At 38.4% G+C, this 24,096-nt stretch overlaps 1 protein-coding gene across 3 annotated transcripts; it reads right to left on the reverse strand.

The window, feature by feature from the left end:
* Positions 1-807: 807 nt before the first annotated feature.
* LOC140235111 (protein cramped-like) lies at positions 808-21,639 on the reverse strand. 3 transcript variants are annotated; one of them, XM_072315152.1, is made up of 19 exons: positions 21,477-21,639; positions 20,811-21,073; positions 19,511-19,635; positions 16,890-16,982; positions 16,238-16,298; positions 15,717-15,837; positions 15,033-15,115; positions 12,386-12,494; positions 11,443-11,524; positions 10,034-10,804; positions 9,574-9,717; positions 8,580-8,927; positions 6,924-6,995; positions 6,154-6,406; positions 5,068-5,216; positions 3,831-4,326; positions 3,118-3,272; positions 2,165-2,335; positions 808-1,755 (listed from the first exon to the last, which is right to left on the reverse strand). In XM_072315152.1, the coding sequence occupies exons 1-19, from the start codon at positions 21,536-21,538 to the stop codon at positions 1,540-1,542; spliced, it is 3,774 nt and encodes a 1,257-aa protein (XP_072171253.1). In that variant the 5' UTR covers positions 21,539-21,639; the 3' UTR covers positions 808-1,539. The 3 variants fall into 3 exon arrangements, with proteins under 3 accessions (XP_072171253.1, XP_072171252.1, XP_072171251.1); XM_072315151.1 differs by having other exon boundaries at positions 3,831-4,323; positions 12,386-12,497; XM_072315150.1 differs by having other exon boundaries at positions 12,386-12,497.
* Positions 21,640-24,096: the final 2,457 nt, after the last annotated feature.

Consider the following 24,096-nt stretch of genomic DNA (forward strand, 5'->3'; position numbering starts at 1 on the left):
GTTTCAAGAAAATATCTTCAGGCAATGCATAGATATGGAGGAAATAGTGAAATTTTATGTATTTCACCTTGACCTTTTGACCTTTGACCTTGAGCATGTGCCCCCAAACGTTGATAGGCACAACTTCACCCCCTAATACACATACATGCCAAGTTTCGTTAGGATACCTCTAAAGGTTTTTTAGTTACGCTTGCCACAAAATCCATTACAGACGGACGGAAGGACGGACGGACGGAAGGACAACCGAAAACATAATGCCTCCGGCACCACTTCGTGGCGGAGGCATAAAAAAATAAACCTGGGGACATAACTGCATTTAAGCAGATTATGGTATTCGAACTTCTCCTAATCCTCAGACAGAAACATTATGTGTTTGCTGGTTGGTTTGTGTGTTTGTAACAGGGAAATCATGTCCAGCAATGGGCTCAAGGTCTACAACTTACATCAAACTTGAATCAACTCCGACTTGAATTCATATTACTCAAACATTGCAGAGCAGTCTTGGTCCTAGACCTTCTGAGGTGAATAGGCATGGCAAAAACTCAAAAGGCAACCATACCAGACAGAATATATACCCCCTAGCTTTGCATACCAGCAGAATATGTGTTAGAGTGGCAGCAATGATATTTGGCACACAGCACTCGGGTCCACGTCCTTGACCCATGTGTGTCACACTTAAAGTTGAACTGAGTGGCAGTGAAAGTTTGGACGCGATATAATATGGTGTCTCCATGATATGAAAATAATCCCAAAATAGCTTCTCTATTACATCTCTGTGCATCCTTTGAGAATAACTTGCTGGGGGGGAAAAAAAAAATCATAGCACTTAATGACTTTGTCTTGTGTAAGGCATGAAGTTAGCCAAACAACAGAGGGCTCTGTTGAAGAAAATGCTCCAGCTTCTTAAAGACAGCGAGGCTGACCTCCTACTCGCCATTCTGTGACAGACTGCTGTTACACTCATAAGCCAACCCCAGAGTGAGACGGCTTGCTTGACATTATCTCGAGGCAGTGTTGAGAATCTTTCCTATGTATGTCCATCCTGGGGGCAGCCTTTAGATTCACCAGCCTACCAATACTTCCATCTCATGGAATAGCTCCAGCACAATGTCTGCCTTCACACGCTGCAATTACGTACTGCAGACATAAAGGTTGTACCTGTACTTCTCCTAAACAAACCTCTGCATGGCATATACATACCACAAACCAACTTCAAAAGCTAATAGTGCCGTATAGATGCGCATGCCCGTCATACAACCCTACACCATCTTCCAGTATGAAAATGTCATCAAAGCTGCTATGTTTCTGAGTACAGCCATGTTTCTGAGTACAAACAGTAACTGCCAGTCTCAACATCGCCTCCTGCCTGCCTTGGTGTATTTCAGAATGTTGACAGAAGTGGAGCCAAGCCATGACAGATCTCAACTTTTCATAAAGAGTTGCAACCCAGTTTGAGGTTGGCCCAAGAAGGGCCTCAGACCTACTTGTCAGGCACTGAATGAAAGAAGTCTCAAAGGGGTGTGGATGACAGTGGATGTTTCATACATCCACCAGTGCAGCTACTTCTGTGGCTTGGTGTCCAGGTTTGGTGTCCTGGGTGGCTCTCTCCATCTCCTCAGCAGCAAGGGCCTTGTCGATGATGTTGTTCTTGTGCTGGGTGTCAGATGTTGCGGAGAGGTGGGCTGTCAGGTCAGCAAACTTGGCCACATAATCCATGCTGTTTTCATTAAGCATTACTTGCAAGGTGGAGTCAACCTACAGAGAAAGTCAAACAGGCATACATATCAATGTAGTTCTGTCTTTGAAACATACCATCTCATATGAAGGATAACAAACATCTGTAACAGATTTTTTTTTTTTGTGTGTGTGTGTACACAGACCAAACATCTGCATTCTGATGAGAGAGAGAGATATATATTGCCTACAGCACTCTTGGTGCTGACACATTTAAAAAAAAAAAAAATAAATACTGGAAAAAAACATTATTGTGCAAGAAAAAAAAAAAGCATTTCAACATTACTATTTCAAAAATATTTTTACTGCAAGAAACTGCATATCATCCTCCTTGTCCTGATATATTTGCTGGTGTTTACTTTACCCATCCCCTCGACAGCTTCTAAGAAGCTTGGTGACCATAGGAACAGACATGTGCTGCCAAACTTACATCTCTAGTAATGATGGAATCTCTAGAAGACTCAGAAAGGATGCCAGGAGGAAGGGCCAAGGAGGAGGATGCAGTCGTCGTAGCAGCACCAGAAGATGCTGAGATGGACCGGTCCTTCTTCTCGGGAGACTCCAAGTGTCCAAGCAGACTGGACATTGATATGTCTAGACTCTGAATGGAAGGAGGATGATAAGTGAATACAGTGAACTTGACAATACAAGTAAGGAGTGTCATAATTTCCTGCCCTTTCACTATTCCACAAGGTCAAGGATTCAAAGCCCCTTCTCTCAAATATGGGACTGACATAATCAGATGAGACTAAAGGGTGTCAAAATCGACTGACTCTCAATAAGATTATAGGTTCAAACTTCCTACATTTGAAATCCTTCCAAAGACTCTCTGATAAAGGATAAAGACAATATCTCCATACATCGTCTCTTCGAATTATTATGACAGTGCTATGATCACCACTACAATAGAACAAAAACAAACCACACCACAAACAGTAAATGTATAAGATTTTTAAAACCTCACAACATATAAAATAAAAAAGTAAAGTCTGTCATTTTTACTTCCTATTTGTTGCACTAAAAACGTTTTTTTCGCATTCAAAAATGGTAGTTGGCTTGATCTGAAAATCACCATTAGAGGTTGAAGAATAAAGAGATCCACTGCCATATTGAATGGCAATTCATACCTTCAGTACAGCATCCTATTAATATTCATGAAATCAAAATAACTTTTCACCAGAGGCAAATCGAAGAGTTCCTACAGTGACAGACACAATTAACCTATCTCTTTATTATATATTCATAAGCCTATGAGCTACAATCTGACACATGCTTTTCAATCAATTATGTCACCTTCTAATGAAATTTGGGCTGAACTGGGACACCTTGACCACAACTGCTACATTTAAGGCAATGAAACACAGACAGTGAAAACCCACATACCTCTCCATTGAACCACTGGGCTTCAGGACCGAGTGAGTTAATCTTGAAGGGCGACGAAGTGGGACTGCTGTTTCCAATGTCTCTTGAGAGAGTGCTGTTCAATAGGTCAGCTGTCGTTGAGTTGGGACTAGTGGCCGTTATGTTTTGTCCAAAAGCTGTTAACGTCATGAAGAGATTAATAGAAGGAATGGCATCAATTATTGAAACTACCTAGCAATGAAACCTTTATTCAAAATTTCTTAATATTGGACAGTAAAGAATTCAAGACATACAAAGATAAAACAGGACAAGAACAGGTATGTTAAGAAATTCTCTGACTTCAAGGAGAATATATCCTGCATAGAGAAAGGTTTTCATATGAATTGTTTCAGCTTCAAAAGTGCTGTAGGAAATATTTCTTTCTGGCACTGTCTGAAGGCAGTTGTTTAGTCAATATTTCAAGAAGATACAAATAAAGTTACTTTTTTCATATAACTGCTGCCTCTTTTTTCTCCTTTCAGATCAGAAAGTTTCTTTATAAGCGGTAAGCTGAAATACTTTCATATTTTGTATTTCTTTCTCTTCAAAATGACTCGACCTTGCAAAAAGCCCCTAACGAGACCAGCATGGACTATGCAACTCGGTTTGGTTCTGTTTTTTGTATTTTTGTCTTGCTGATGGGATACAGCAGATTAACTTCAATCTGAGGACACAGTAGTAGTTTCACTGCTTACTTCTGAATGTTGTAGAGTCAAGGGAAATTGATGACAACCCATCTCCATTCTCAGATGCTGGGAGTGAAATATCAAGCAGGGCTGAAATCTCAGGAGGCGAGATGTGCAAAGTGGTGGTTGGCTGCATGTTTGTCGATGATGGCGTGTCCCGCTCTGAGACAACAGGTGTGTTTAAGAGGGACGAGTCGGCCACTGAGATGGGCTGCATGGGGGTCATGGGCTGGTCCACTAGGGAAGAGTTGAGCAGTGATGTGCCTAATGTCGTGCTGGGCCCATCCTTGTGGACAACGACAGGGGTGTTCAGCACGGAAGAATCCATGGGTGAGGGCGGTACAGTACCTTGTTCCAGGATCACTGTGGTACTGAGGATCGATGAATCGGCTGAGATTGTGTGCGGGGATGTGCGTGCTGGGGTTGAGCAGCCCAAAGGCTGTGATGGGGATGACGACGGTAGCGGTGAGTTGCACAGTTGAGATGTACTAACTTGATTAACCTGCTGAGAACATATCATTCATACAACATAAGAGAAATGTCATATGAACCTCTATATTCATTTCCTCAACATAAAGCCTGAATGGGAAATAAAGTTGCCACAAAAAGGCCAAATATGAAGGACATCATGTCTCACTATTGCATCAGTTTCTTTCTTGTAAAATATTAGATGAAATGAATCCTTGATTGTGAAACAATGAACGTATATTATTTCTCTTCTTCAGCTCTGCACATATAATTTGACAGGATATCAATCAAATAGAAACAAAAATATCAATGTTAATACCAAAACCTTAATGTATATATTTATTAATTGCTTATAACTTCATTTCACTTGTTGCTTGGTTTCTATGATGTAACTGGATTTAATAAGTTTTGAATGAAATCATTACACAAAAGTGCATAATAGTGGGTTATTGTATCATCACTTAGGAGAGAGGAATAACTTGTTCCTTTGTTGGGTTATTCGTTGATTGAGAAGTATAATAAATTGAATGTGTTGTTAACCTTTTTAGGAGGATCCATACATCAGAATCACATGTGAGTCTTTCCACTCACAATGGTGTTTGAACTGAACCACCTATTACATGCATTACTCATTTTATTATGCATAGTGCATCAAATATACATGTTCTATACTACATTTAAAATCATTTTTCTACACTCTTTTATGTACAAGTTTATGTGAACTGTCTATTTTTCTACAAGTTGTTGAGAAAGCAATGAAGTTGAATGTGACTATTACTTGAGACTCCGGAGCTGGACTGCTGGGCATGAGAGGCGAGTCAGGTGAGAGGCTTGTCTGTGATGATGGCTCAAGAATATTTCCTCCACTCAAAGGTGAGTTGGTGACATTCACAGGAACAATCCTCCTCACCACTGTCTTGGTTCCACCTAGGCAGCACACAAAATATCACACCCAATCACAAATTTACATCAACTATCACAAAATCTACTGCTCTGAAGTTCACCTAAGTTGCTCATATCTGGCACATTCAACAACAGAAAGACAGGCACTAATGTATTTATCTATAAAGAACAATTATTTCATCTAAAAATGTGGGAAGTATGTGACATTAGATCTATTCTCCATTGTTGACCTGTATAAAATAGCAGCCATGTTCCTATGGATACACTATGCATAAGTCTTGTGGTTCATCTGAAATACCCATGAACATCTAAACTTATGTCATTGGGTGAGGTGGCAGAGGGGATGAAGACAAGTCATCTTCATCCATAATCAAAACCTTTCCATACAGGAAGATTTTTAAAATAATGATTCAGACACAACCTCAAGTGATGTATGTGGTCCTATCATCTCACAAAACCATACTCATAATGTGATATTTACCTAGGAATCAATTTTATATTACAATGACTTGGGGATGGCTCAAGAAATATATGAAAATTAGATCTGGGTCACAACTTTTCTTGTTGTGGAGCTTTTGCTACAAAAAGTAGGGCAAAGAATGATGGTGAGCTTAGCAAAAAATAACTTTGTGCTAGAGCCAAACTGAAAACCGTCAACTGTGTTAATTTCTAAAACAGCTTTCCGATATAATATCTTATGTACAGAAATAGAGTATTCATTGCATGCATGACACTGAAAGAAAATCAAGTTGCTGAACACATAGAGCAAATGGCTAAAAAAACCAGGACACTCAAGATCAATCAACCCTACATTATCTAGGGTCATTGGTTTTGAATGAAAAGCAATGACCTAAATATTTCAGAGAAAGACATGCCACTTGGTAATAATGCCTCAAATGAAGAAAATGTGAGAGCTACTACGATCTACATATATTAATGAACATACTTCAGTGTCCTTTACCCGAGTTTGGAGCTATGACCGTCTTGGTCACTGTCTTGCCCACCCCTGCAATGGTGGTAGTAGACACTCCTGTGATGTTAGGCTTAATGGGCCTCGGCTGCGTCCTAGATGGCACCACGTTGCCCAGGGATGACATGTTCACCTTTATCGGCATGAATTGACCCATGTTGGCCTGGGAAGAGTCCAGGATGGCCATGGAGACCATGTGATCTGCCTGTTTGTCATTAGGCAGTGGCCGTGGCAAAATTGTCCGCTGGAGAGAAAAACATGAAGGGCATGGAGGTGATGTAGGAGTTTTGAAGTGACAAGAAAACAGTATGCCACTGAATCATGTTATTATGTAAGTATTCCATCATTTAAAGGGGATCACTAAGAAAATGCAACACAAAACAAACTTTGTAAACTATCATTGGACATTAAATTTCAGAGTACATTTAACAGGGATGATGTGAACTAAAGAAAGATACGCATTTACACACATACACCACACATACCATATCCATACCCACACCACACAGACACACACGCATACACAGATATACAGGTGGCCACAGGTGGCTCAGCAACTTTAAAGAGAGATGGCTGTGAGTGGTTCAAGTGCTACGGGGTAATAAATTTACATTGCTTTTATGATTACAGACAAAAATACAGCAATGTCAGTGAGTTGCATGCATAAATTTTACACTATGATATTACTCAAGACCAAAAACTGTCAATGACATTCCAATATGTTGTAAAAGGTGAGTTGGAGCTAAGGAAAAGTTGATTACCTGTACAACCAATGGCTTTACACCTCTCTGTCTCTTCTTCATCCTGGGCAAGAGGAAGTTTGCTTGAGGTCTCTGTTCAAGAGAAAGAAATAACAACAAATATCTAATCAGTGTACAATTCACTGATCATGCCAGAAACTAGTAATCAGTTCAATATACAACGGCACAATACAAGTCTGGTTCCGACAAACAAATGTGGACATTTGATTGTCTAGTCAGATTACATAACCCAGTCTGAAATACATCAGCATTGCAATAGATTTAAAGGTAGGGGATACCTTTTACAGACCTCCCAAAATGCAGCAAAACATTAAATATGAACCTCAGGGGACTTGCTTAGGCCACTGCTTAGAAATTTGGAAGTCAACAGTTATCTAAAATTTGAATAATGCACAAAACTCAACTACTCAGTAGTTCTGTGTGTCAGCCACGCTTAAGCCTTTTTGTTGCATTCTTCTGTATTTGTGATCTATAAACACAAATCTAAAAGTACAAGAGCTGATGTAATAACATATAGAGTGTGTGGCAAGAATGTATATAGAAATGTTTGTAAGTGTTGATGAACTTTCTTCACAAAATATACATGATGGACACACATGCAGTACATGGGTCTGCAAAGGTAGCCTAGTAATGTACTGGAATTTACGGTGAGCCCCGAAAACAATTCAATTCAAAATCTAACGGTCAAAAAAATGTACGAAATGTTACCTTCCACTTTCAATACTTTATGGGAGTTTCTAAAATGATACTCTCTTCAACATACCACTGTATTTATACAACTCTTCATTTAAGGCGTGCAAATGGGATTCCCTACCTTTAACAATAGACATAAAGCAACAACCTACTTGACCTATGTACTGAACAAGAAGAGCACATAAATCACCAAACTTTCATTTCTCCTGACTGAAAATTAATTAGAAATAAAATGTAATCGACTCCATCAGGCCAATATACAATAAAACTAGAAAATTTTTTGGGCAAATTTTGTGATAGCCAAGTTATCGCAAATTTGAAATGCTTGCAAACGTTATATGCATTGAATGCCAGTGGTAATTAGGGAAGTTTTCACGCCATGAAAAAGGCCTCGGCTCCATTTCACAAAAATTTCATGCCGCGAATATTTCTTGCTCTACAATAGCCAAGATGGAGTAAGTACTTTTATTCGTCGTTACATGCTAAATTTGAAAGTACCTACATAATCTTTGTGCTTTTCCAAAGAAATCCAGATAAAACCATGAAAAATCTCCTTCACAACGGACTATGTACATCAACATGATGGCTATGTTGTTGAAAAGTCATATGATATGAAATGAAAGTGTCACTAATCAAACAGTCACATAGTCCCTGTGATCACTACAAAAAATATCAGAGGTAAAGTGATGTAAATACTGTATACACCAAATATTTTGTGAGGTCTTATTTTTGCGAATTTTGAGTCAGGTGCTATTCATGTATTTACAAACATGCAAAAATATTGACTTCTATCCCAACACAAATGTATATATGCAAGCATACATTTCTCTGATGATTACTGTACTCCACAATTGAAAATGTAACCATTTGCAAAACTGTCGGAAAGTCCAAATACGCAAAAAATTAGACTCGCTAAATATACGGCCTATACAGTATATAAATGCAAAAATGGTTTCCACAGACCTTCATCTGCTCGAACTGGTTCAGCATCTGCTGCCCCTCTTGAGCATGGCTTGGTTCCTGGGACCTCCGTAGAGCGATCGGTGCTGCGGACTTAGGCACAGCAAAGTGAACCTCCTCCTGGGGTGGTTCTGCTTGGTTCTTTTCTCCATGATCAAGTTGACCACCCGCTGTCGATGCTGCCGATGCCTTCCCCGGTGCCTTGTTGCCGGCAGCACCCTTTGAAGAGTTCCTGGAACCCCCACCACGAGGACTGCGGCTGTTGGCAGGGCTGTTGTGACTACCAGCCTGTGACTTTGATGGAGGGGTCTTGTTGGAGATTGGTGAGGTCACGACTCCTACAGAGACATACTGAAATGAGACAGAAAGAATAATGCTACAGTTTGCCTTTGGGCTACATCAGTAATGAAACATCAGAAAATCACACACACCTCTCCTCCTATATCCTCCTAGGCAAAACTAACAAATCCTTTGAGAGACCAAATTCCATACCTCAACAACTTATTTTGAAAAACAAAACCCAACAACAACCAAAAAAACAAAACAATCTCAGATGAGATGGAAAAGAAAAAGAAAATCTAGCAGCAAAGAACATGACAACAATCACAAGTAAACAGTCTCTACAAAATATACAGCTTTTGTCTTAGTTACCTGACAAATTTGATTTTTCTTTTTTCAAAGAATAACAGGGATTTAATTTTGGAAGAGGAAAAGCCCGTTTTCAAACTTGTTATAAGCTGGAGCCAATTCTACTCATACAGTGCACTCCCATTATAACAAACGCAGTTATAATGAAATTCTCATCTCAACAAAATAAAATTCCAGGTCCCCAATTATCATCTACACACGTTCATGCACTTTACTGTTCGCTTTGGATGAAATTTCGATAAAACAGAAGAAAACTGCCAGTGGCATGGACTTTGCTATAACGGGAGTTGCCTGCATTTGCCATTTTGCATATATGCACTATAAAAGCAAAGATTGAAAGTGGGTCTACCTGTTTGGGCTTGACCACTTCAGTAAATGAGCTCTTGGCAAGATTGACAAGTTTATTCATCATCTGATTCCCGGCCTCCTCTTTGGCTGCATTTGTCTTCTTGATGAATTCGTACTCAAATTTGAGCGTGCTTGGCTGACCCATCTGCAAAAAATAGAGAGAACTGCTGTTAAAAGTGCCCAAAGTCACAAATCAATACCACATGGAAACAAAACAACTTTTCATTTCACACTAATATTGATCTATTATGATAAAATGAGTTGAATTATGGAATGGCCAGGACATCCAAAATATTTTCCATGAATGATGATTTATATTCATCTTGTGAAGCAAAGATTATGTGGTGCAATCACATGAATCTTTCCTTGATTTCTTAGGTACTGACAATTCCCACATTCCAATTTTTACTGATATTCAGGAACCCCACATTCAGAAACCATGAAATTGATTGTAAGATTACCATGAGGTAAACATCAGTGATGTTCATGCCCGTTCCAGTTTTTGCTGTCAAACCATTTCTTAAAAGTTCATCCTTGGATAACACTTTCTCTTCCTCTACAGTCTCATCAGCTTTCACATTGCCATCCTGTGACAAACTGTCCGTCTTGCCATCGACTTGAGCTGAAGTCTGGGTATCTTTACTACTGGCCACCGTTACACTGGTGGTAGCAGAGTCTGTTGCCTTGGAAACGGGATGCGACAGGATGGTGCCGGAGGGCTTGGCAAGAGACAGGGCTGGTATGTGGTTGCCAGGGAGTGTGAGAGAGAGGTTACTGAAGGTAAGGGTGTCTCCACAGTGTGTGTCGGTCCCATTGGTCATTGTGGAGAGTAGGTCCCCAAGTGAATGGTTGTCTCCAAACACCGATGACAGGTTCCCTCCATCTCCACCTGTGATGATGGGATCTGATGGATGATGTGATAGCAAGTCAACCTTCACATCTTGGATGTTACCGTAGAGATCTGGATGCAGCATACCCTCACCATCACTGTTCTCATCTTGATTGCTAGTCTTGGCATCTCCACCCTCCTTGGCACTCTTTGGTGGGGAACCACTGGCTACTGTGCCTTCATTACTTGGCTCCTCCTTGGCAACCATTGTGAAGGGCGTCTTACTGTTAGCATGAATGAAACATCCCTGCAGCTTGTGGTAGGGCGTGATTGTTGTTCCTTTCGGCACATGCAGCTGCACTTGACTGAAGTTGCTCTTGTCCGTAGGCTTGAGTGAATGTAACTTTATAAAGGTTAAGAAAAGTTTGTGTTCAAAGATACGCACACATTCAAATAGCAAGGCTAGCTGTGTATGTACATTAGTGCCAGCTATGCATATCATGGAATAACTTTTGTTCACTATAAGCCTACATTATCCTTACCCACCAAAGCTGTGCAAGGGTAACAGCTATAACATACCTAACAGTGTTCAAGCTACTCAAGTCTCAAGTTTGCACGATAAAGCTATGCACACAGTCCAGTGCGATAAATCTCACATTCTTAATTTCAATGACTAACAGAGACAATACCAGACACACAAGTTTATGTGAACTGAGAATAGTGAGTACATTATTTGCATGTTTTTATGCTTGTTCTTGTATCATTCAGATCAAACCAAATGGTTGGGAGGTCTGTTTAAAGCATTTGTATTGCTGAAATGTCTGTAAAGTGGGGTTTTGGCAGAGTAAACAAGTCTGAAATCAGATTAAACTCTGAACTCTCATATTCTTTCTGCTCATATAATTAATCAAAATTCCAAAATTCAAAGATACATTGCAAATCAAACATCAGGTCTGACAATGTACCGATCATACTATGTTTCAAAATATGATACAACAACACAGTAGCAATGATGCTGATTACAGTAGCAGGCAAGGATACCAATCGAATGCGGTGGGGTGTCCATTTCTCCGACAGGTAATTCAGCAAGTTTCCAATGTCCTTCTGGAGTGGCACCACAAGCCTGTATGGGGGAAGGAAATATACATAAATAGCACTTCCCAATACACATGACGACATCACAGAGACCTTACCATCTTCCCACAAAGAAATCCTATGTATCCTGGTTTGTAGAGAAGTCTTTTAGCTTTTTTCTTTTCCTTTTTTTTTTTTTTTAAAACTAGGTAGTTGAATTCCTGGAGTTTTATTGTTACTGCTAATATTTCATTTAATCTATATATCATCACATCCATTTTAATTTATCAATATTTATTCTATTCTTTATCAATTATGAACCGGCTTACTGCTGTCTTGTATATGCATATCAGATTTGAAAATGGCATAAAATTTACCAAGATTCTGCTGAAATGCATAAACACAACAAATGTTATCAAACATATAACACCATCTACTACATGAGCTCACAATTCTGACTCACATAGCTCATGTCTGCAGTGTATAGTATCCTTCCTCTCTATGTGTCACAGGCCCAAGGTATAGCATGTAGGGCTTTGGATTCTAGTCTACACAAGTTAATGAGTTTGAATCCTGCAAATCATCCTGGGCCAAGATGTCTTACCCACAATAACCCTCCTGCCTGAGTGGAGAGAAGGGTACCAGGCTATGCTAGCTAATCAGAGCAACTACAGGGTCCTACCGAAAAGCAGTGGTGCTAAAAAATGAAGAGGCTACTATGTGTACATAAGATCACACCATTATCATTACCAGTTCCTCCATCATTACCACTATCATCATCAGCAGCAGCAGCAGCAGCATCCTCACATTCATTACCATCATCAATATTGCTATGTTCAGTATCATTATTTGATGCCTTTGAAATTGAATGTAACTACTGTTGAGGAGGGGAAACTTTGTGTCTGCTGACCTGAGGCGTGGATTGTGTGCCACTCCCTGGACTTCTGCCCATGCCGCATTGCTACGTGGCTGCAACTCCAGCAAGACTCTTGCTGGCAGCTTTACAGGTTTCTCCTCTTCTTCTGGGGAGAAATGAGAGCAAGAATGTAAGTCATCAAACTGCCATCCATCAACAATACAGCCACCCAGCAAAGGTTCTGAAGCTAGTGGTTCTCTCTCTATCTAACTCCATATCACACTCTAGAGATAACCAGAGGAAGTTAAACACAGCAAGGCGGCCACTGCTTACCAGTAATCAAGACGAGTCAGAAACAAACATTTCCCATGCTTGAACCGTGGCAGGCACTGACCCATGCAAATCACCCCTCACAAAACCCAGTACACTGTACACATCAAGTCACAATGCCTGCAAACCTGCCAAAGCTGAGAAATAGGCAGTGCTGTGAACTTTAACCCATTGAGAATGGTTTGCTACAACACATATTTCCCACAGACGAGTATACTCAGAACTTGTCCTAAATGGGTTAAATGTGCTTTTGTTGAATAAATTTTTTCTTTCACAACTCCAGTGTAAGCAAGAGGCGATGGCACTTGATATGACCGCAGCACAATACTACCCTATTGCATAATCCCACAAACACCCTAATGCCCAAAGGGTAGAATCTATCCGGGATTGAGTAGAAAATGATTGATACGGTCAAGAAATCAAATCCTTGTGAGAATTTCTCTTCAGCTAGTAAACACATTTAAATATTAATGAGGGATGCTGGAAGTGTTTCTGCCAAAATATACCATGAAGGTCCAATTCAGCAGTGAAAATGACATAAAAAATGTGAAAAATTGGATGTCACTGCACTATCAAGAGGTGTCCAACTGAAGCACTTCCTGATTAACAAGTAAGCGCTGTCTGCCCAACTTGCCAATTCCTTGGGATTACTTCTAAATAGTATTGTCACATGGCCATATTCTGATCTTCTATTAAAAGTATTAAACAGATATTGAAAGTAGAGGAAAGTTCCTAAAATCAGAATGCTCAAACACATAGTTTTGTACTTATGGAGCAGTTAATTATATTCCCATCGATTTTCAATACTCTTAACACAGAAAATGCTATGAAACCACTGAACTGAGGATCAATTAAAAAAAAGATGTCTCAACTAGAAATATCACTGAAGGTGATTAATACCCCCGCCCCGTGACGACAGTCTTACCCAAGGAATGATCTTTCCTTAATCTTCTGCCATTTAAATGCTGTTACCATGGCAACGCAGCTTCCAACACGTCCGAAAAATATGTCTTGCACATCTTCCCACCAAGACTATTGTGTGTGCCACATTTCATAAGCTTTTGTCAAAAACTGAGGAAGTAGTTCAATCCACAAGATCTTTCCTTGATCTTCCGCCATTAATATGCCGTTACCATGGCAACGCAGCTTCCGACACGTCGAAAAAATATGTCTTGCACATCTTCCCACCAAGACCAATGTGTGTGCCACATTTCATGAGCTTCAGTTGAATACAGAGGAAGTAGTTCAATCCGCAAGATCTTTCCTTGATCTTCTGCCATTTATATGCCGTGACCATGGCAACGCAGCTTCCGACACGTCCGAAAAATATGTCTTCCACATCTTCCCACCAAGATCAAGGTGTGTGCCACATTTCATAAGCTTTGGTCAAAAAACTGAGGAAGTAGTTAAATCCGCAAGATCTTTCCTTGATCTTCTGCCATTAATATGCCATTACCATGGCAACGTACTTTCGGGTACTGTCAAAAAATGCGTCTTGCACATCTACAACCAAAGGCACACATCTGTACCAAGTTTCATGGAAATTGGGCAAAAACTGAGGAAGTAGTTTGCAACACAAAATTTTCCATCATTTTGGCTCATAATATGTGAGCTGTTACCATGGCCACATACTTTTTGTCACTGTCAAGAAATGTGTCATGCTGACCTATATCCTAAGACAAACATTCAATATGAATTCCATGAGAATTGGAAGAACACTGATGAAGCAGTTTTGCCATGAAGCATTTTGCCCTATATTTTACCAATAACATGCCGTTACCATGGCAACGCACTTTTTGCCACTGCGGAAATATGTGTCTTGCACATTAACATATACTTTTGGGTACTGTCAAAAAATACGTCTGCACATCTACAACCCAAGGCACACATCTGTGCCAAGTCTTATGGGAATCGGTTGAAAACTGAGGAAGTAGTTCGCGACGCAAGATTTGCAACGGACCGACCGCCCGACCGTCCGCTGATTCCTATATACCCCCTTCAAACTTCGTTTGGCAGGGGTATAATAATTCATCAAAGGTAATGCACAGTGTTTTGTTTTTTGTTTGTTTGTTTGTTTGTTTGTTTTTTTGGGGGGGGGGTTTGGCAGCAGCATGGACTATAAGTACATATGTGCTGCTTTCTTTACTTTAGGAGTGTATTCCAAATTCATTACTTACAATACACAGACATTTACTTACTAAATAACAAAAGAGTTTGAACAGTTTTCTTAAAAACAATGATGACAAACAGTTCAAAACTACTCCTTCAACTGTTCACAGCTTTAACTAGATAGGCTAGAGGTTCAACAGGTTAAAGGCTATTTACATCAAGATCTACAGCATGTTCCCCTTTTTGGAGGGAAGTTACTCACTCAAGTTCTTCAGCTTCTTCAGAGCCTTGCAGACAGGAGTTTTGAGCTTGACATTTCTCCCATTAAAACGCACATACGTGACGCTGGCAGAGAAAAGGACAAATACATTATTTAGGGAGACGTCACAGACTCTACCAAAATGTTGATGCCCTCTATGCACATTATTTCAACATTCTCTCCTCTCAATGTACTATTCATGAAATATACTCCTTCAAACAAAACTTCCAAATTGTATCTCATATTAAGAGGGAAAAATACAAATATGTGCTATGACAACTGATAATTACCCTGCAATTTGAAATTTTCTCTATCTCTTAATTGGTATGATGTCACTAGTAGACAGAGTATTAGTCATCGCCTTTGGAAAACCAAATGGAGTCATCACCTCTCATTCACTTCCTGTGTATATGTGTCCTGCTAGCCGCTTCACAAATGCAGAAGTATAAATGTAATAATTAATAATATTCAAGTACTCCATGGAAACATGATTAGTCACATAGATAGCCAGATGTCATCAGTATATCTGTTTAATTAATATTCTGTGTAGCCTGTACTGTTAAAACCTGCTTCTAATGGCAGTGTGAAGTTCTTTCAGTGATGACCAATCGATTTTATACCAGGGCTGTAAGTAGTTCAGTACAACTTGATGGGACACTCCTAGGCAATGAAACCAGGATATCTTACCCCTGTGTGACCAGCTGGTCCAGTTTCCGTTTAACCTTGACGTTAAACCCTCCCTTGAGTTTCTTACGCAGTTCTCCATAGTTGATGAGTGCCAGCATTTCAGTATTCACCCTGGGTTGATCTGGAGATGGTAACAAAGAATTTATGCTTAATCTAATCTCATGGCTCATCAGAAATATATTCAAATTACTCAAATGGGTGTCATGCTTCTTACAGTTGAAGTAAATGATCTGAATTGAATTGATTCTTTGAGTGGTGATATTGTTAGAATAATAATTTATCTTATTCATAATGTAATTAAACACCTATTATATTCTGAAAATGTACTACCAGCAGGTGCAGAAAACGGAAGTTGGAAACTGCATTCTCAACAATTTAACAGATATCTATTCATTTCTATGAATTGTTTCATTCCTCAAGATAATACAGGGCCAACAAGGGCCAGTGTCCTTTTAATTATGGGATGAAGTTAAATCTTTGACAGAAATTGTTGGGGGAGCTGTAAAGACAAACTACCATACCTGGGATTGGTGTGACACAGCTCAGGAGCTTGTGGCATGTACGATAATAGAAATGGCGAACCTGATGACAGGAAGGAAACACAAAATGTACATATATTCACAGGTTAAACATTTCTTTATTAACATTTGCAATTCAACCAAAAAGAGACATATCACATGTTCAAAATACATCACAAAGAAGGTGCAATAAGAAACCAAATTTGACTTTGACTTTGACTTTGGCTTGGGACTCCCTGACCTAAGACAATGTTACTCTTCTCATTAAAACAAACAAACAAACAAACAAGCAAACAAACAAAAACTTATTTATGTTTGGCAGGTCAAATATTCATTGATTTATTACAACAAACCAAAAGAATGCACACAGTGCCATACTTAGGCTATTACACACATCTGTTCACTTCAGGTTACAATATTCCTCTAAAAATCTGGATATACTTGTATGCAGTTCAGAGAAGTTTGAGAGTGAATCATATTTATTTTATCACCCATAAAACCTGCACACAGAGCCTCGAGGGCTGGATTTCATACACCCAACTCCCATCCATTTTGAATCCAAGAAAAAGAAATGTACTAAGTAACAAGGCAAATGCGTCCAAAAAATAAATAAATAAATAAATAACATTTCATTTGAAATTACACACAAACTCACCTGGTCCTTGTTCTTGATCTGGTGAGGAGGATATCCAAGCTTCTTGTGTCGATGCTCGATATACTTCTGCACCAACTCAAAATCCTTCCCATGCTATGTGATAGAGATAGTGAAAAAACAAAACAAAACACCACCACATAAATAATGAGCAACTACACCACTGATTTACCGAACATTTCAATACTTCAAAAAGCATATTTCATTATGAAGAAAGCATGTGCTTTATATCACGGCAGTGAATTGATATTGTAACTACAGACACAACTGTTAATAAATGTCAGACTAAAGTAAAAAGCTATGTTCGCACATGAAAAACTTCAAATAAAGAGCTTGAGTTACACTCACACCTACACATTGTATCCCTATAAATATGTCTAAATTTGCAACTGAATCTTAAAAAGTAAAAGTATCACAAGATCAATGTGTCACCCTTCTTTACTAATAGCAAAGAAATAAAATCAAATTAAAAGTAAACTATAAGTATAAGATAAAAAAGTAGGTAAGGCAATTCACTACCAGTCTGTCATCAGTTTTGTGAAAAACTTTCCAAGCACTGTCATGTGAAAGTCCATATCTTAGCAACTGAACTTTAAAGGCATTGTTTACCATTGGGAGCAGTGATTTAAAAAAAGTTCAAGTTATCATATTTGATGCATACGTCTAGGTCAGTTGTATCACAAAACATCCTACCATTAACAATTTTGTGATAAAGCCTAACATATAAGCAGATATCACTATTTTTCACAAAGATTGTTTCAATCTGTAACTTTGCCCCGCCTGAATTTAATGTGTACATGAAGCCCATGATTGTGTCCATAAATGTTTTTGTCATAATTCATAATTGAAGGTCAAGATTACACCCTCAAATTGGATGAAAATATATAAAAAAAGTAATAAATTAAGAGACAATACCAATAATTCTTTACGGCTAGTATTTCATGGGTAGACTATAAATGTCGCTATGGTGACTGGTATGCCTCCACCATAAACGCATGGTTTTCTCCTGATAGGTCTATTATATGTTTTGACAATGTATGATGACAGTTTTACATAATTGGCAAAATATCAAAATGAAATATCTGTCACAAATGTGTTGAATGTTCACTTTCCTTGAACTAGGTTTAATTAGGTGAATATTGTCTGAGAGAGCAGTCATTTGGAAATTTCAGGATTTTTATTTTACTTTTGACCTATTTTTAAGTTTGAACTTATGCATTGAGTAATGTTCAAGGTATGGAGAAAAAGCGTAATTTTTGTACTAAATAGCAAGATTTCAGCATTTAACCTGGCCTTTGACCCTTGACCTTTGACCCTAAAATTCCCAAGAGAATCACTGTCAGGCAGAACATGCATAATTGTACTAAGTTTCATGATGATACCTTGAGCCACTTTTGAGGTATGGAGGAAGTGAAATTTAGCACTTTCACTCAACCTTTTGACCCTTGACCTTTTGGCAAGAAACTTCCCGCCCCCCTCCGGTTTTAGCATAGCCAAAAAAGCCCGGCCTGATTAGGGTTAAGATACCTTAAAGCATTTCCGAGATATAGAGAAAAGAGTGAAATCTTAATATTTTCACTTGACCTTTGACCTTATGACCCAAAACTCTCTCTAAAGAATCTTTATTTGGTAGTACATCTATACACTAAGTTTCAAGAAAATACCTTTTGGCATTGCATAGATACGGGGGAAATCGTGAAATTTTGAGCATTTTACCTTGACCTTTGACCTTGATCATGTGCACCCAAAAGTTGCCAGGCACAACTTCGCCATCTCATACACATACATGCCAAGTTTCATTAGGATAACTCAAACAGTTTTTTAGTTTAAATGCTCACTTTGCACAAAACTGATTATGGACGGAAGGAGAGACGCCAGACTGAAGGACAAACAACCCGAAAACATAATGCTTCCAGTGACACTTCATGGCGGAGGCATGAAAAATGCATAATAGAGATTGGCATGAAAGTTAAGATATTGGGGAAAGAAATACAGCTGTAGTTCATTGGCCTTTCGAGACTGATCATATTCATATACTGAATATGTCATGTGTGAAGTAAATGAAACCAACTGAAAACAAAAATACAGTTGTGGGCTTATATAGATATATTATGAGTGAAAATTGCATTTGGGTCAAAGTGTTCAAAGTTCTATTTTCTTCTTACCTTTTTTTTTTTCAAGTTACAGTCAAACATTCCTTACAAAGAATTTTGATTTCATGTAACATTTTTTAATGAACCTCAAAACACAACCTTTGACCTGTTGACCTCAGTCTTCGGTAGTACACTGTACATGTATGTATACATATGCACATACATACCATACACATGTAATCTACTATTCACAAAGTTTCATGAACAGACTACGCCAACCTGAAGTTATTATATGCACTGGGTAAGAAGAAAGGACCCTATGACATAATACAGCACTGTATTACCAGCAGCACTATAATGACTGCACATGTCACAAACATAGGACTCTGTCACAAACCTAGGATGTGCTGCATCTCATGTAGATGCACTATATGGCAATTCTTGGTAAATCTAGGCAGTAATAGTATGAGTATGGGTACTCAAAGAATCTATATTGTGGGAAGCTATTTCATTAATATTGTGTGTATGTACCTCTGAGACTGCCTCAAAGAAGAGTTGTTTGTCTTGGTTACTCCAAGCCTCCCAGCGTTTCCTCTCAGTTTTGGGCGGGTCTGTTTTCCCTTGCTTCTCTTTTTCCTCCTTCTCCTTGCTCTTGTCTACTAGGCAAGAAAGAGAGAAGTGAAATCAACATTACAATACATGTCTATGCAACTAGCCAGTTGCCAGTCAAACATGGCTTCAAATTAAATGAGGTGGGTTAGTCAGAATTTTCCTTGCATGATGAACAAATGCTGAACAAGTTCATCCACAAATCACAAAGTAAATCATAAAGTACTGTATGTTCAATGAAAAATAATACAAAACTTTTATTAAGAAAAAGAACCAATAATTTATACAAAATTGTTTCCTGGTAACCATAAAGTACTATGTAGGTTTAAAAGAAAGTAACAACATATGCAAGTATTTAGGCATAATTACGAAATACATTATATCTGCAACAGTCGACTGTATCAATTTGACAAGGCGAATATTTTTCCTTTTTTTTTGTCACCAAAGATGTTTACCAGTCAACTAAATACAAAAATGTGTAGGCCTATAAACCACAGCAATCACAGAATTGTACTATAATAATTATTGAGGCATCGGGCTCTAAGTGGAGTTGTCAACCAAAAAAAAAAAAAGACAAAGACAAAAAACAAACAAACAAAGAAATAGAAATCATGCTGCAAAAAAAGACAGCAAATGTACAGATCATGGTAAACATAGCATTTGAACAGATGCCACACAGTACACTAAGAATATAATGTCCCATACAAACTAATTTTGTAAAAAGTGGTAAAGCAAAACAAAAATAATAGAAATGGCATAATACCCTCTAGAGAACATCAATACATTTCTAACAATAACATGTCACCTGGAACATCTGACCTTGATCTGCAGCACAAGTAGCAACCCAAACAAGTTTTGATTTCAAGAAAAACAAAGTGTAGCTGTCCATGAACCAGCTGTAAATTTTTGCTACATGTACATGGTAAGAAGCCAACATTTATATATTATATTATATATATATATAAAACAGAAAAAATAATATTTTTTTTTATACGTCTGACAATCGAAAAAGGCATATATGTGCATGGCTGTATGCAAAAAAAAAAAAAAAAAAAAAAAAAAAGATTTGTAGAGGATATTGGAACTGCAGAAAGAAATTCTCAAACTCATATGGGTCATGGCCATGAAATACAAAGCTGCCATCAAATACAATGGTTATTCAAATACCCATCTCATATAAATTACAAATCTATATTCTGAAATTGAACACATAATATCATACCTTGAGATGGTCCCGGAGGTGGACTCTGATTTCTTGCTGGTCTTCTGACGCTTGAGCGCAAGAAAGGATGATTTAGTCTTGATGGAGTTGTGATGATCGATTTGCTCGTTTCCAAAATCGAAGATGCTGTCACAGGTTCATTTTGTTTTCCACGCCCAGCAGTGCTCGAGCTCGCCCCGCTTTTTTTAAGCTCTCCACTTGCCGTTCTTTTCTTGCTTTTCGTGGTTTCTTTTCCATTTCCACTTCCAGACGTGACTGGCATTCTGCAATGATGTGCGAATTATCGATAAAACAGAAAAGAGGAGGATATATCAAATTTCTGATTCTGACCACTTCTCGTTAGCGGTACGAATCTTTTCAAGATGGCTGCCGATGTGTATTTTCTATGCGAGAATCGTGGGCAAATTTACAAATTTCAAGCTCGATGTTTTCGTTCGAATCTCAAAAAAATCTAAAAATCAAATTCAAAACCACGTAAAATTGATCATAGCTGTCCATAAAAGCAGAAATCGGCTTGAGAATTGATAAAACACAGCATACAAGCGACGACATTTTCTTGCTACGTAAACGAGAAAAATTGTTCCACCAATTGAGCGACTAACAAAACACACAGGCACAGCAACAAAGCAACATTATTCTGAAGACGAGATACCACAATCTAATTACCTTCTTCTTGAAGAACATTTTGCTGTTTTTGATTCCGTGGCTGTTTTCTTTTTGCGAACCATCAGAATAAGGTTTTAAAGGCTCTGTGAGGTGTAACTTCATAACATTTTAAGAAAATATATCCGACGATAACACACAGCGCACGACGACTTCGACAGCCAAGCCCTGGAATACCGTATCATCCACAATGCGCGATGCACTGTACGTGTACGTACGTTCACAGAAAGTCGCGCAGGCGGCTCGCCACCCCTCCTCGCTCTCACCCGCGGGCCGTAAGTCCCTAGATCGGCACAAAAAACCTTCCAACTCAACTGGAAGAACTCTTTGGGTTGAGGGTTATACACCACTGCAAAGCGACGGCTCTAGAAAAAACAAACACCCACCAACTGGAAGATAGCTCTTACATTTTTCCTACATGACTGGACCCGTCAATTCCTAGTTAGGAAGCAAACTGAACTTTCTAAAGAACCAGAACTCCCAGATAAGAACATTTAAATGTAAATCTGCCAACTTTTGCATTGAATGATAGTTGCTTTAGCAGATTTCACTTCCTTCACATGTAAGTGACCCGGCAGAAAGCAGACAAAATGTTCATTGGTTACATAGAAAAAAACATGTGCCAGGAATGATAAAATGCTATGTCAAATTGCGCTTTTGATTACAGTTTTGTTAAGGTAAATTGTTAAATTAACACAATAACATTAAACTGAATAATGGAGAACACATGTAGAACTGAAGCTAAGTTTTGAAGACCGTAGCAGTTGCAGATACACGTAAAATATAGTAGCAATGAAACGGCCTGAAAAATGTTTGATATACACACACTCAATCAAACAGATTATAAATACATGTAATATAAATGTTAAACCAACACACATTTTGGAATAAAATTAAGTCACTGGCAAGCAAACGCAGCACATCAACATCACAGGCTGACTTACGCCCTAACTGGCATTACAAATTGATCCATTCACAGCATGCATTATAGGCTAAGAAATATTCATCTTACTGCTGCATGTGACAGTTTGAAAAGCACACATATGCACATTATGTGTACATACAAAAGACCTGTGTACATCATTCCTTTTCTTCTCTTCTCTCTCTCTCCCTCTCTCTCACTGTAATAAAAACTTATTTTGTGAACACATAAATACATTAGATTTCAAATACTCCAATTACAATGACATATTTTGTCAAAATGTCTGTGAAGAAAGTGATAGAATTGGAGAATCGAATCCTTTATAATCTACGAACTTTATCTTATCCAAGATTTCAATTCCATTGAAAGACTACATTGAGGGAAACTATAAAATGAATATTCTAATCCATTGTTATTTGTAACAGAATATAAAGTACATGACAAAATCTTTTAGTTTTATCTATATATGCATCAAATAACAGAAACCATAAACAGTCATAAAGCACAGGATCCATGCAGTTCAATCAATACGCTCTTTACATGGTTCTCAGCCAACTATCCTTATGACATCAACTGAAAATGATAAAACCTTTGCAGATGTTGATGATTAGCATGATCGAGAAGATTGGCAAATTACAAGATTAACTCCACGGCTGTATGTTCTTCACTTCAATTGATAATTCAAAATGCAGGTTCTTGAAACCAACTGCAGCATGAGTCAGTCAGTCCTGATATAATACCCTACCAAAGAGATGAAGGTCCAGCCAGTTCAGACATAGATTGATCTAGATGCAGTGTATACCACCACTGAATCTGTTCCTATTCTCATTGCATTTCAGACATTTTTAGCTCATTTAATACAAAGACACATAAGATCAACAAGAGATTTGCTATGATACAAACCATACCATATCCCTGTCAGACTTTTTCCAACAGCATGCCTCCATAGAACACCAGTCTAAGGAAGCTCTTCATGTACTACCTGGTACTAAAATGTTTTTCACATTGCAGTAAATTAAAAAGTGTCAATGTTATGTGTGGAATATCACTTTTATTTTCTTTTTTTTTTTCCAAGTATACACACTCCATCATCTTTATAATTACTACTCTGGTCATGTGTCAGGAATTGAGAGGAAGAGCATGACGAGTAAGCAACTATAATTGTACAGTGACACAGTCCTCATTGTTGGGTTTGTGCGTAACATGGATAGACGGGAATCAAGGAATAGTTGGTGTTCACTGTTCACGTGGCAACAGCAGTCAATACAATTGAATACACTTTTCTTCGCAGACTTGTGGAGGTTGCAACAGGTTCCATTGCATTGGTTGTTAGCTAATCTGTGGGATCTGATCACTTTAAAAGAAGCAAAAAAAAAAAAAAAAATGCTGAAAACTGCTTATCCAATAGTGGCGAGCCAATGGAGTAGAATGGAGTCAAAAGGGGCCTGAGCTTTCGATCCTAGCAAAATCCTTGTCAGAGGCAAATTGGCAAACAGGCTGTTTGCCATTTTGCCTCGGCGAAGATTCTGCTAGGATCTAAAGCTCAGGCCCCTTTTGACTCCACTTTAAAAGAAGATAAGAATGGCCATACTTATAATCCATGACATGGATATTTTTTTCATGTACCATCCAGGTTTGGGTTACTGATCAAAAAGCATCAGGACATGGATGTTGCAAATGTTTGTTTTATATTATCAGTGT

Source organism: Diadema setosum, chromosome 11 (genome assembly GCF_964275005.1).
Source record: "Diadema setosum chromosome 11, eeDiaSeto1, whole genome shotgun sequence".
NCBI classification, from domain to species: Eukaryota; Metazoa; Echinodermata; class Echinoidea; order Diadematoida; family Diadematidae; genus Diadema; species Diadema setosum.